The 12,884-nt window shown below is 57.7% G+C and overlaps 2 protein-coding genes and 1 non-coding gene across 3 annotated transcripts; 1 reads left to right on the top strand and 2 right to left on the bottom strand.

The window, feature by feature from the left end:
• The first annotated feature begins 405 nt into the window (after nucleotides 1–405).
• On the top strand, nucleotides 406–535 carry LOC130608174 (small nucleolar RNA SNORA35). The gene has a single exon (XR_008974466.1). It is a non-coding gene; the product is annotated as a small nucleolar RNA SNORA35 (small nucleolar RNA).
• A 3,720-nt stretch (nucleotides 536–4,255) lies between these two features.
• Nucleotides 4,256–7,679, bottom strand: BEST4 (bestrophin 4). The gene is made up of 8 exons (XM_057425899.1): nucleotides 7,528–7,679; nucleotides 7,128–7,222; nucleotides 6,250–6,483; nucleotides 5,794–5,948; nucleotides 5,626–5,703; nucleotides 5,176–5,328; nucleotides 4,829–4,909; nucleotides 4,256–4,414 (listed from the first exon to the last, which is right to left on the bottom strand). Exons 1-8 carry the CDS (start codon nucleotides 7,677–7,679, stop codon nucleotides 4,256–4,258), a joined length of 1,107 nt encoding a protein of 368 aa, XP_057281882.1.
• A 2,085-nt stretch (nucleotides 7,680–9,764) lies between these two features.
• LOC130608139 (SLIT and NTRK-like protein 6) lies at nucleotides 9,765–11,554 on the bottom strand. The gene is made up of 2 exons (XM_057425847.1): nucleotides 11,483–11,554; nucleotides 9,765–11,220 (listed from the first exon to the last, which is right to left on the bottom strand). The coding sequence occupies exons 1-2, from the start codon at nucleotides 11,499–11,501 to the stop codon at nucleotides 9,986–9,988; spliced, it is 1,254 nt and encodes a 417-aa protein (XP_057281830.1). The 5' UTR covers nucleotides 11,502–11,554; the 3' UTR covers nucleotides 9,765–9,985.
• Between the last annotated feature and the right edge of the window lie 1,330 nt (nucleotides 11,555–12,884).

Here is a 12,884-nt window from a genome sequence, read left to right as displayed (position 1 = left end):
AGGGCAGGGTGGAGGGGGCTTGTGTAGCTCCTCCTGCCTGCAAAATGGAAAGAAGGATCTCTCCTGGAATCTCTGAGTGCCTGTGTGTCTTCAGGCGAGCTCTGACCCTGCGTGCTCTCGACTGAAACATTTCCTTGGGTTCTGGGACAGTGACTTCATGGACCAAGTGGGTGTGGAAGAGCTGTCAGACTTGAACAAGTAGAGGATTTCCATTACTGGAAGCCTGCAAGCAGGAGGAAGGTGTAAATGTCCATGGGGCACTGGCTGGGCACATGTACCACCACCCCACCCCACCCCTTTTCCTGTTGTGTAGGTCAGCAAAGCCATGCTTGGGGTTTTAGAGTGAGGTCAGTGGGGGAACGGGCCCTGCTGCCTCAGGAGGGGAGAGTCTTCTAGCCACACTTGCTGCACTGCTCAGTGACCAACTGGCCTTTCCCTGACCTCCTTGGTCTCATTGCAGTGCAAGAGAAACTCCTTCTAGCAGAAGGGCCAGGCTCGCACCATGGTCTGTCCCTTTCGAACGCTGGGTACAACCTCCAGCTTTCTGCCCTGTCATGTGCTGGGATTGGAAAGCAGTGATGAACAAAAGCTTTTCTGGACGTTTCGGTGCCTTCAGTGTCATTCCTTGTAATTGATGCCTTTAAAGAAAGCTGTCACAATGGAGTCCTGCATCTAATCGTGAAATTATTTGTGCAGGTATCAGGGTGAAGTTGGGAGCCCATCTAAAAGGCTGATCCTGGGGCTGCAGGGAAAGGCCAGGCTTGCACATCTTACGCCTGCTGAGTGTGCACGTTGCATGCTTCACACTGCTTGTATATTACAGAAGCCTTAATTATTTGTAGGAATGTTCTGGTGTAAAGCAGGCTACCTATAGAATCAACTAGGTTGGAAAAGACCTTTAAGATCAAGTCCAGTGATTACCTCAGTATTGACAAGTCCACCACTAAATCGTGTCACTGGCGGCCTCATCTACAGGGTTTTTGAACACTTACAGGGATGGTGATTCCACCACCTCGCTGGGCAGCCTGTTCCGATGCCTGGTTGCTCTTCTGGGGAAGAAATTGTTCCTAATGTCCAATCTAAATCTTCCCTGGTGCAACTTGAGGCTGTTACCTCTTGTCCTATTGCTTGTTACTTGGGAGGAGAGACCAGCCACTTCCCCTCCATCCTCCTTTCAAGTAGCTGTGGAGAGCGATAAGGTTCCCCCTGAGCCTTTTCCAGACTAAACAACCCCAGTTCCCTCAGTTGTTCCTTGTCAGATTTGTGCTCCAGACTCTTCATGAGCTTTGATGTCTTTCTCTAGACCCGCTCCAGCAGCTCAATATCTGTTGCAGTGAGGGTCCAGAACTGAACACGGGATTTGAGGTGCAGCCTCGCCAATGCAGAGTAATGGGGAATGATCACTGCCTTGACCCTGCTGGCCACACCATTGTTGATATAGGCCAGGATGCTGTTGGCTGCCTGGGCACTGTCTGGCTCATGTTCAGCAGCCATCAATCAGCACCCCCAGGTGTGGCCCAAGTGCAAGACCCAGCCCTCTGCCCTATGGTGAGACCCATGTCTCTAGTGCCTTAAAATGCAGGCTATCTGCCCCACAAAGAGCTTGTGCTTGGTATTTTTTGTTTTACGTACGGTTTTCTGCCCCAGCTGCTGTGTGTGGCAGCAGGAGGTGCTGGCGGGCTGAGGCATCCCTAGCAGCATGAGTTCATCCTGCCTTGCTGGCAGGAAGCCGAGAACGGGTCTGGGCTGAAGATGGAGGCACACACTAACCACACCAGCAAGCAGTACCTGTTTCCTGGGTGGCAGCAGCAGTATGGTTATGCCATGGTGGGTACATGTGGCTTGAATGTGTGCTCCTGTGGGCACTGACAGCAGAGCCATGCCCAGCAATGCCTTTGGAGTGCTGGCAGCGGGACCTGGGCTGGGTGGGAAGTTTGCACAACCACATTCCTTCTCCATAGTGATCTGGGGAAAACTTTCCCTGCTCTCCAGCAACGCGTGCTTTTCAGAGAGGTGGGGCAGAGGCGATAAAGGGGTATGTGTCACGGCTGCTTCTTCTGAGTGTGTTTCTTCTCTCCCCTCCATAGAACACAAACAGGATTCAGGGTGTTTCTGCAGGACTTTGTACAGATGGAGAAACTGATGCTTACGGAGCAAATGCCAACTCTGTGTCAGTGCAGGAACTGTAAACCTGTCTCCTGATGCGCAGGATTATGACTAATTCATCAGTGCACGCTGCTTATGAAGTTATTGCTCTGAAAAACACAGCTGCCAAGGGCAGGAACCTGTGGGAATGAAAGCTCCTATTGCCTGCTCCAGCCGTGCTGTAGGTGTGACACAGGAATGGGATGGTGGCAGCTTGCTCCCACGGTGGTACAGGCTGTGTGATTTGACCACAGGATGTATGGCTTCTGGTTTGGCCTTGGCATAGTCCCATGGATGTGCACAGGGATTTACCCACCTGGGAGGAGGCAAACCTGCTGTGCACTGAGCCAGGTTAAGCACAGCTTTAGCCTGGCTGGGTTTATGAGGTGACAAAGCCTGATCTAAGGACCTTGCCCACTTCTGCAAATACCTGTGAGGGCTGAGTTACACAATAAGCAACCAGCAGTGAAACCCACGTGAGGTCACTCGTCATCCTGAGTGATGCTCCTTGCTGCTGAGTGGCTCACTCAGCTCCACACAGTATTAACTTGGTATTTTCACAGGACATGGTCTGACCCAGAAAATAACCTCATGGTTACCCTTTAACTAATCCAGCAGTAGCCTGGAGGGTAGCAAAAGAGCATTGAGGCTGGTTTGCTGCGGGAAAATGGGAGCTTTAAAGGAAAAGTGGCTTTTGGAAAGGGAGGCTTACAGGAAAGGGAATTATTTGACAGTTCTGCTGATGTTCTCAGGAGAAACACACGTTTCTGAGTGCAGGAATCCTTCTACAGAGGCTGAAAGCATCAATCTGGGTTTTTTTCTGATGGTATCACTTGGTCTAATACCCCACAACCATCACTGCTGTCAGTCCTTGGGGCTGTGCCCCTTTTACCCCAGAAGAATGTGCATATATATTAAATACAAATGTGCACATTAAATACAAAAATAAAATGGGTAAAATCCAGTTCACCCACTTTGTGAATAAATGCGGTGTCCCTGCTGTCTCACTGCTGGGGGTGACTTGTACCAACAAGGAATAAACTCAAAGCTGAGGCTGGCGATAACTTTATTAGTATTAAGGGGACATACCCATCACGGTGTTGGTTTTCTGCAAGACTAATTGCCCTCATCCCATCCCTTGCTTGAGGTGTGGGTTGTCCCCATCCCCTGCCATGGGAGCAGGGAGTGAGCCTGGCCAGCAAGCTGGGAGCATCATCACCCAGATGGGCTGAATCCTGCAGTTTTGGGGCTAACAGCAAGTGTTGAAGGCTGTTATCCCAAACCCACCAGGAATTTCCCATCAACCTGGGAACACATCTTGGCTCAGGGCTGGGTAGCAATGCCCTGCTTCTGGACAGGGAATCTGAAGGGAGTGTCTGAGGAGTACCTTGGATTGGGGGCAGCTATTCTGCCTCAGGAAAAGGGACACTTTTAGGGCAGCCTTGGTGCTCCGAGGCCTCTTGTTGATCAGCCCCAGTGCCATCACTGGATGGTGCCTTCACCTGGACCAGTGGCAGCTCCTTCCTCTGTACTTCAGAGGCTTCCAGTGGCCTGTTCCCCTCCAGATGACCACCAGCCATGGTGGTCTCACTGGCCCGGCTGTCATCCTCCATCTCCTCCTTGATGCAGGCCACAGCCTCAGGGTCCCCAGCACGGCTGGGATGCGGGGAGGGAAAGCCACCATCTGCCTGGGGCTGCTGCAGGTGGGGGTGAACTCGGGGGCCCCGGCCCAAGTGTTTGATGCTGATGGCAGGGGATGCAGCAGTGAAGAAGCGGCTGAGGAGAGGTGTCTGGATGCACGGCACAGCCAGCAAGGCCTCCATGGGCTGGCTCTGCTCTGTGCCCTCACACATGCTGCGGGATGAAGGGGACAGGCTGCCATCCTCCGCAGCACCACTCGCTGCCTCCATCCCAATGCAGGGAACAGCCCCAGGAGGCCACATCCCTGCCCCAGCAGCACATCCATCACCCAATGCATCCTGCAGGGGCTGGGCAGTGCATTCCCGGGGGGGCGGTTGCTGTTTGATCGCTATAATAGGGCCCAGGTGGACAACCTGTTTGTGCTGTTGCCACACTGAAACACTCACCCTTCTTCTCCATCCCCATTCACTCACCGCATGTCGAAGGTGGAGCCCAGGAATGAGGGCTTCAAGGTTTCAGCGGCTGTGGCTGTGGTGTAGGGGGGCTGAGCTGTGGATTCGTTCCAGTATTTGTCCTTCACGGCCGGGGGCAGGTTCTGATACATGTCATCCACCGAGAGCAGGGACACCTGGGCACAGCAAAGGCATGGGGCAGGGGTGGCTTTGCAAGGAGATGAGGAATGCAGATGCTGCTCCTGGTGCCAACCTGGCAGGGGTAGGGCTGGGCTCTGCAAGGGGTAAGAGAGGCTCCATGCCCATCTCTTGGCTGCATTTGAGGTTTTCCTCTTCTGAATGCTGTTTTCAGAAGTGAGGGGCTGAGCAGCAGTGCCAGGCTGCTGAGTATCCCTCGGGGGTGCTGATTCAGCCATGGGGAGTAGATACAGAGGGACAGGGATGGAAGGACAAGGTGCAGTCCTGCTTCCCTGCATGGGGATCTACTTTGGACAAGGACATGTGTGTCCAGAAGCTGCCCCTGTGGACAGGGAGCTCCCTTTGCCCTGATTTCAGCAGCCACACACAGCGTAAGCTGGGGCAGGACCCACCTGCAGATTCCTGTCTATCAGCTTGTTGGTCTCAAAGTCATCATCATCTTCTCCAAAGGGGTTAATGATCTGCTCTGCAACCTGCGGAGGAAGGGGGCCAGGGCAGCAAGGACAGCGACATCTTCCCATGGTGCTCTCCATCCCTTGGTCCACCCATGGGGTCCACCCATGAAATATGTAGATCTGGAGCTCCATGGTGCCCCAGTTTGATGGCTGGGACAAAGGATGTGTCCCCAAGGGTAGCCAGCAGTGACATGGGGTGCTCAGGGCCACCTCAACCCATAAAGCAAAGCCTGTCCATGTCTCACCTTCAGCCAGCCATAAAGCAAAGCCTGTCCATGTCTCACCTTCAGCCAGCCAGCATAGAAGAAGAATTGGAGGAGGGTGGAGAGAGGGATGTACATGTCCAGGTCCCCCTCCTGCCCTGGCTCTAGTGGCTCCAGGAACTGCCGCCCGATGAGGCAGAAGGCAAAGAAGGAGTAGACAGCGATGGTGACCACCTGCAGGGAGCAAGGGTCAGCCACAGTGAGGGTGGCAGCCAGCAGGGATGCTCGGCACAGAAGTGAGGATATGAGAGCTCAGCCAGTCACTGATGCATTCATGGGCTTAAGGCAAAACCTGGGCTCCTGCACATCCCTCAGGGCTGTGAACCAGTGGCTGTGCCACCCAGTTCAATAGGGGAGTAAAGTGCTCCCCATCAGAGTGGAGGGAGGAGGCTGTGGGGCTCCTCTGCCATTGTGGGGTGGAAGGAGCTGAGATCTGAGCTCCTGGTGCCCATGGGATGCATGGGTACCCACCTGTGTGTACACCAAGGGGATGCTGATCCAGTCGTAATGGAACAACATGCTGCACTTGGCCCGGTAGAGATTCAGCTCCTGGGCGGAGAGGACAAGGACGGGTGACCAGGGCTTTGTGTGAGCCCTCCACAAAACCTGGTCCTTCCCGCATCCCTGGTGCCAACTCACATCCATGAGCAGGCGGAGGGCCACATCATCACGGATGTGGCCATCCTGCCTGGCCTGGGCAGCCAGATTGGTGAACCACACGCAGGGGATCCAGTACTTGTTGAAGTCGGAGTGGAGGCTCTCGAACTTCTTGTGCTCATCCTGTGTCATGAAACCTGTGGCAGAGAACAGGCTCCCCTGTCAATGGGGGAGAGCCCTTCTGGGGACTGTTCCCACTGTGAACACAGGCTTTTCCAGGTGAAACTAAAGCCCTAGGAGACAGGCTCTGGACAGAGGGGACATGGGGCTCTTTGGCATTGAGTATCCATGCAAGGGTGCCACCCTGTGCGTGGGACTGTTTAGGACAGGGATGTTTGTAAGGATCCCCAGCACACCCTCCTGGTGACAGGGACACACCTGTGGACCCCAACCCTCACCCCATATTACAAACCATTAGCCCAGGGTTGAAGTCCTCACCCGCTTCCACCACGTGGTCCATGGTGGGGAAGCGCTTGAGCACCCTGGTGCTGACGGAGCGCAGGATGAGCACTGCTGACAGGTTGGCATAGCGGATGAGGGTACGCCGCAGGATCCGGCCCCTCTCGTCCTTGCCATGGACGTTGCTGGAGATGACACACATGAGCTGGTCGGGCAGGGGGATGCTGGTGTACTGGGCCCACCACCGGTTCACGACCAGGGTCACATAAAAACCTGCACCGATAGACAGCACACGGGGCTCAGAGTGGCTGGGCAATGGGACAAGGTGAAGATGAGCCTGTACCAGGAGAGCTGCCACGTTTTCAGGAGTGATAGATTTATCTGTGGCCAGGAGATAAAGTGCACATCAGGCTTCCCACTGGGCTGCCCTTCCCATGGATGGAGATGGGGATGTCCCTGGCTCTTCCTTATCCTGGGTGCAGGTGGCTCAGGGAATGTGTTCAAGGCCAGGGCAGTGTTCAAGGCCAGGTTGGACAGAGCCTTGGGTGACACAGGCTAGTGCGAGGTGCCACTGACCATGTCAGGGGCATTGGAACTTGATGATCTTAAGGTCCTTTTGGACCCAAACCATTCTATGATTCTATGTGTTGTAGATAAGGTACCCCTTTCCTGGGCAGGGGGAAGAGGGTGCAGGGCATGCCAGGGGAAATCACAGCCTCCCACTGGCATCCCTGGGTCAGGGAGCTGTGGTTGGTGGGTCAGGAAGCCAAGTGCCACCCCTGGGGTGCCAGGCTCCAACATCCCCCAACCAATGGTGTTCAAGGGATGTTTTGGTGTGGGGCAGGATGGTCTTAAGCCACCAGCACCACGGGGGAGCAGGGGAGCCCAACTCCTGTGTTCAGGGGAGGGACCCATACCTAGGACAAAAGACATGGGGATGAGGTCTGTGGAGCGATTGCAATATTGAGCCACTTTGGTATAGAGGCGCTTCTGCTCCTTGGTCAGCAGCTGCCTGCAACAGAATCACAGTGGGTCAAGGGCATGGAGCAGGGTCAGGGACATGCAGTGGGATCAGAGACATGCAGTGGGGTCAGGTGCAAGTGGTGGGGCTGGGTCTCTGCCTCGGACCTCTATGAAAAAACATTGCCTGATTCCCATTCTGCTTTCCCTCCCCTGCCCAACCCCAGCTTCCCTGGGGACATCCCTTGGGCTTTTCCCCTCCCTGCAGGGACCCCAGTCCATGACCAGTGGGGCATCTCTGCACACCCCAGTGGGTCACCATGGAGCAGACACAACCAACACCCTGACCCTGCTCACCGGTAGATGATGCTGAGCATGGTGTACAGCACCGCGAAGACGATGAACTCCTTGTACAGCAGCTTGTAGATGCTGCCCTTCCAGCGGAAGAGCAGCTTGGAGAAACCTCCAAAGCGGGAGTTGGCAACTTTCAGTGTGTAGGAGACGGTCATTGCAGCTCAGCCCTGCACCTCGCACCTTCCCTCAGTGGCTGCTGGCTAAACTGAGGAGAACTGGGGTTCCCAACACTGTCCAGGCTGCAGGGCCTGGGCACATGCACTTGCTCCCACCCCAAGCTCTATGGCCCATCAGCAGGTTCGCCCATACACCAACCCTGCCCTTCCCACACCTGCCTGCACCCAGTGCTGTTGCTTCTTCCCCTAAATACCCCAGCGTGGGCCCACACAGCTGAACCCTCCCCATGATGGATTGGGGTTGTCAGAGGCACAGAACAGGGAACTCCAGGTCGGTCACACCTCCCTGACACCCGTCATGGCTGGAGATTGCAGTGGGAGCTGGGGGCATCGGAGACAGGGCTGGGCAGCACTCGGTGGCATGGTTTGGGTCATTCCCCTTTGCAGCCATGGCAGCTGAGTTTAGGCTCCATGGCAAGAGGAAAGGACCAAGGGTTGCATTGCCCTGGGAATGGGACCCCGGAATGTGCAGGCAGAACCAGCACAGGGAGGGCTGCAGGATGTGTCTGGAGCATGGGTGAAAAATGTGCCCATCACTGCCTGAGTCCTTGCTGCCAGCTACAGGCGGTGCCTGCGGCCATGGGCCAGGCTGCAGCCCCTGGGGAGGGCTGGCGGAGTCCTGCCTGGCACCGAGGAACCTCCTGGTCCCTCCAAGTCCCTTGGGAATGGCACAAGGCAGGGCACACCGGGATGCTGTGGCTGCAGTACGTGACAGGGTGTGATGGAGGGACATTAAAGGCTGGCACTGGGCCACTTTCCCAGGGCTGGGGAAGGGGTGTGGAGGGAACAATTCCAGGGGGATATAAACCAGCAGTAAACATCTACCAGTGACAGCGAGACACGCAGGGAAACCATCGCATCCTCATGCCCAGCCCACACTGGTGCTGAGCACTGCCCGCGCCTGTGCCTGGGCCCACCACGGGCTGCAGGAGGCCGCGCTGTGCGCTGCAGGAAGCGCAGCTTCCTTTGCCGGCCGGAGCGCCGCGTCCTGCCCTGCCCGGCTCCCTCCCTTCCTGCCCGGGCACAGCGCCCGCCCCGGGCCCAGGCTTGCTCCAGTGCGGTGCAGGGTGGCTGCTGGGGCTTCCAGCTGGGAAACGTACCCCTGGGCAGGAGGGACGGGGCTCAAGGGCAGCTGCATCCCCCCCATCCCCAGGGAAGGGCTGAGGCACCCATGGGTGAGACTTGCTGGGGAGTGCCTGTGCAGGGGGGTGATTTACAGCATCCCCAGCCTTTGCCCCGTTCCCAGGAGCCCCACAAGTCCCTGTTCTGGCCAGGAACTGCAGCGTTTACAACAGGCTGACACCTTCCCCAGCTGGCTGTAAATCACGGCGCCAAGGCAGAGGCTCTGCTCGCCCTCAGCCAGGGTCCAGCTCTGTTGGCAAAGTGGCCCCGGGGCATCTGAATGAGACCCACAGTGGAGCATCACACAGAGCATGGGAGGGTATATGGTGTGGGAGCAAAGCCCCCCATCCCTACACTTCCCTCCATCAGATGGCTCCCCACCACCCCAAACCACACAAACACAGGGATGGAGCCGCACTGCCAGGAGTAAAATGATTTATTTCTTACTGAGAGCTGGATCCTACAGGGCTTGGGAGCACAGTGAGCAGGGGATGCTGCAAGGGGCCCCCTCCAGTGCTTCCCTGTGTGCATGTTGTGCACCCTGCACACCCACCCACAGCTAACTGTGAAGAGTCCCTGCACACACATGTGCATGCACACCCATGCATGCAGCAGCACACATGCACCAGCTGTTTCTAGCCCCCATGGGACACTGCAGGATGTGGGGTGTGCAGCAGGCAGGGCACCCAACCATGTATGACACTCCCCACAGACCATGTAGGCACAGACAGCCCCATTTCATGTCCCCAGACCCTGTTCTCTGCAGGCTGGGGAGCAGTAAATCCATGCCAGATCCCATTTGGCTACAGCAAGAGAGGATGGAGGGTCAGTCAGTGAGTCTGGCACACACAGTATTGTCACCTTGTCCCCAAAACTAGCCCCCACCTCTCCATGTCCTTCCTTGGGCACTTGCCAATCCGTGCATCCCCAAACACCACCAGCCTGCCCCGTGTTCTCACCACCCCTTGCTGAGCTGTAGCACACGGCAAGCGAGGGGTGCACACGGTAGCACAGGGGAAGGGATGGGGATTTGGAGTGCAGCTTTGCAAGCAGCCATTGTAAGCCATATCAGGACAGCTCGTGGCTCTTCTGCTGTGCTGGCTTTCACCACTGGCTGTCCTCTTCCATCCTGCTGCGTCCCAGACACAGCTCGAGTCCCATTATCAGTGCAGGTCGATGTTCTCATACTCCACGTTGTCTGAGTCCTCCAGCTCGATGCCGGGTACCAGGTTGTAATAGTTGGTTGACTGACTCATGTAGATCTTCTCCCGGTCAGCTGAGTCCTTCAGGACCTCACTCACGCTGACGGTGTCCACCTCTGGATCACTGCCCCCCAGCTCCTCTGCCCTCGGGGATGGGGTGTCCCGCTGCCTGCCCAGCCCCGTAACCCGCTGCCCTTCATAGGTTGGCACCTGGGACATGCTGGGGGATCCCACCCGGATCTCCACCTCCTCATAGAGGTCCCTGCTGCTGTCCAGTGCGTCCACAGAGGGTTGGAGCATGACTTGGCTCCCCAGCAGCACCTTCTTCTCAGTCTCAGAGGGGGCAGCAGGCAGATCGTAGGGGACATAGTGGTGGGGTTCTGCAGGCACTGGTGCATTGCCCCTCTCTGCTGTGGCCAGGTGGCTCTGGGACCTGCTCTGAAAGCTGTAGTTGGTCTTTCTCTTCCGCCTGCAGAAGCACCAGGTGACGATGGCGAGGATGAGGAGAGGGGGTAGGCAGATGAAGAGGGCGGTGAGGCTGATGGAGTGGCACAGCTCATCCCGGGGGATGCTCTGGAGGTCCACACCGTGGTAGCGCTCCGGTGTGTGGCAGATAACCTCAGCGGCCAGGCTGGGCCAGTCCTCCAGGGTGCTGAGCAAAGCGCAGCTGCAGTCCCAGCTATTGTTGGAGAGCTGGAGATGAAGCAGAGACGGCTTCAGGAGGCTGGTGGGAAGGAAAGTCAGGGCATTGAAGCCCAGGTAGACTTCCTGGACCTGGTTGGATGCTCTCAGGAAGAACCTGGGCAGCTCCTGGAGCTGGTTGCTGTCCAGATAAAGGACCCTCAAATTAGGGGCATCTTCCAGAAAGCTTCCAGGGAGTCTTTCCAGCAGGTTGTGACTTAAGTGCAAGATCTCCAAGGCAGGGGGGACTCCTTGTGCATTGCTGATGTCCGTGATGCTGCAGTGCGAGAGGTAGAGCTCCCGCAGCCCCCGCACCCCTACCAGTGCTCCCCAGTCCAGGTGGGTGATGTTGGAGCTGGTGAAGTTGAGGCAGCAGCTCTCGGTGAGCGGAGCTTCGCGGAACACCTGGAAGTCCATGGGCTCCGTGCAGTTGCAGCTTTGCGGTGCTGGGTCGAGGGTAAGGCCGGCAGCGAGCAGGAGGCTGCCCCACAGCGACACGGTCCCCAGCCCAGCACCTGCGGGGACAGCAGAGTGGACGGACGGGTGACCGCGCTGCGGGACCGGCTCTCCCGCTCCCGCAGCTCCAGCCCACAGCGGATTGAACACGCTTCCCCCCCCCGCCGCATCCCATGGAAAGCACCCGGATCCCCGCCGCCGCTCCCTCCCAGCCCTGGGCTGTCTCACACCCGACGTCCCGCAGCTCCCAGGGGGCAGCGAGCGACCCCCGGGGCTGCGCTCTCCCCAACCCCCGGCCCGGGGAGCCCGGCCCGGTCTCACCTGCCTCCGCACGCCCCATCCTCCGGGGCCGCTCCGTCCCCGCCGCGCTCCCCGCCGGGCGCGGCCGTCGGCTCCGCCTCGCCTCGGGGCGGCCCCGCCGCAGCCCGCCCCGGACCGGGCCCGCTGCTCTCCCCCGCGGGCCATGGGCTCCCTGTGCCCCAGGCACCCACCAGCCATGGACCCTCCAACCGCGATGGACAACCCCCCCCAAAATATTCCTACAATATGTCCCCTACAGCCAATATGCCTGGTGCCCCCACTTCTTCTGCCTCCCTCCATAAACCACAGCACCCCGTTCCTTCCCCAACCCTCTCCTCTCCATCCCCCCGAAGCAATGTCCCTTCCCAGCTTTCCCCAGTCTCCAGCCCGCTCTGGCCCACCCACACCTGTATGTCTCTCTAGACCCCCCCCCCCCCCAATACTCCAGCATCAGCCCCTCAGGATTCTGGAGAGGGGACAGGCTGGGGTCTGCTGAGTTGCCCCCATCTTGGGATGGGGAGAGGGCTCTGCCTGGCTGGTCCCCATCTCTGTACACAGTGCGACTCCCAGCCCCACTGGGGAGAGGATACAGGGTGGATAAGCTTGCAGGATGGGGGCAAAGAGGCAACTCCTCTTTCCATCACTGGACCCCTTATGACTTCCTTCCATCTCATGTAAGTCCCAAGCCATAAAGGAGAAGTGGAATCAGATATGAGACTTCAGCCCACAGGAGAAGCAGTGCTGGAGAGGGGAGCTGGTTTTGCGCACCCTGAAAATGCCTGTGTGCTCACCACAGTGTGAGCTAGGTAAACTGAGACACATGGTGTGGCACCAACAGTGCTTTGCTTCAGTATTTGAGAGATGGGTGAAATGGAGCCTGGCCTGAGCACAGACCCATCATCCTGTTTGTGTCTGTCCCAGACCCACAAATCCCACAGAAGGGTGATTTCTGGCAGCTGGACCTGACCTGTCCTGCTGTGGGCATTGTCTTGTGAGTGAGGTTTGGGGTGCCAGCACCTCATGCTGTGCAGCAAATGCTGCAGCAACGAATCCTGTGTCAGGGATTTCTGCTGGGAGGAGGGATGGGGTGGGAGGGAGCAGGGAGGGAAGCAGGACTGGCTGCATCCCGGCAGGCTGCTGGGGTGGGACGCAGGAAATCGCCGTTTCAGGCCCATGAGGAAAGGGAGGTGCCTGCAGCAACTGGCCGGGGGGGGGGCACAAGAATTGCCTCCGTGGTGCCTTGGACACGGTTACATAGCCCTTGGCTGGCACCCACGGGCTGGAGCCTGCTGACACCCTGCTTGGGGCAAAGCCTCCCCTGCTCCCCGTGCTCTGGGGCAGGAGCTGAGCCAAGGGCCCCGTTGTAGAGGATTTCAGAGAGCTTCCTGAACCTCCCTGGGCTGGATCCTGCCTCCCAAGGGGT

Source organism: Pezoporus wallicus, unplaced genomic scaffold, assembly GCF_028554395.1.
Source record: "Pezoporus wallicus isolate ANWC-B61680 ecotype Strahan unplaced genomic scaffold, APGP_CSIRO_Pwel_v1 contig_13480, whole genome shotgun sequence".
NCBI lineage: Eukaryota > Metazoa > Chordata > Aves > Psittaciformes > Psittacidae > Pezoporus > Pezoporus wallicus.
The sequence above is the reverse complement of the archived record's forward strand: the minus strand, read 5'-3'. Positions and strand labels throughout refer to the sequence as shown.

Bases quoted from the DNA above. Each gene is read 5' to 3' on its own strand.
- BEST4 (XM_057425899.1), bottom strand. From the start codon at position 7,679: ATGACCGTCTCCTACACACTGAAAGTTGCCAACTCCCGCTTTGGAGGT. The intron at 5,949-6,249 runs GTGAGGACTTCA...TCTCTGCCACAG, and splicing joins GGACCACGTGGTGGAAGCGG to GTTTCATGACACAGGATGAG. The intron at 4,910-5,175 runs GTGAGACATGGA...CTTCCTCCGCAG, and splicing joins TCTATGCTGGCTGGCTGAAG to GTTGCAGAGCAGATCATTAA.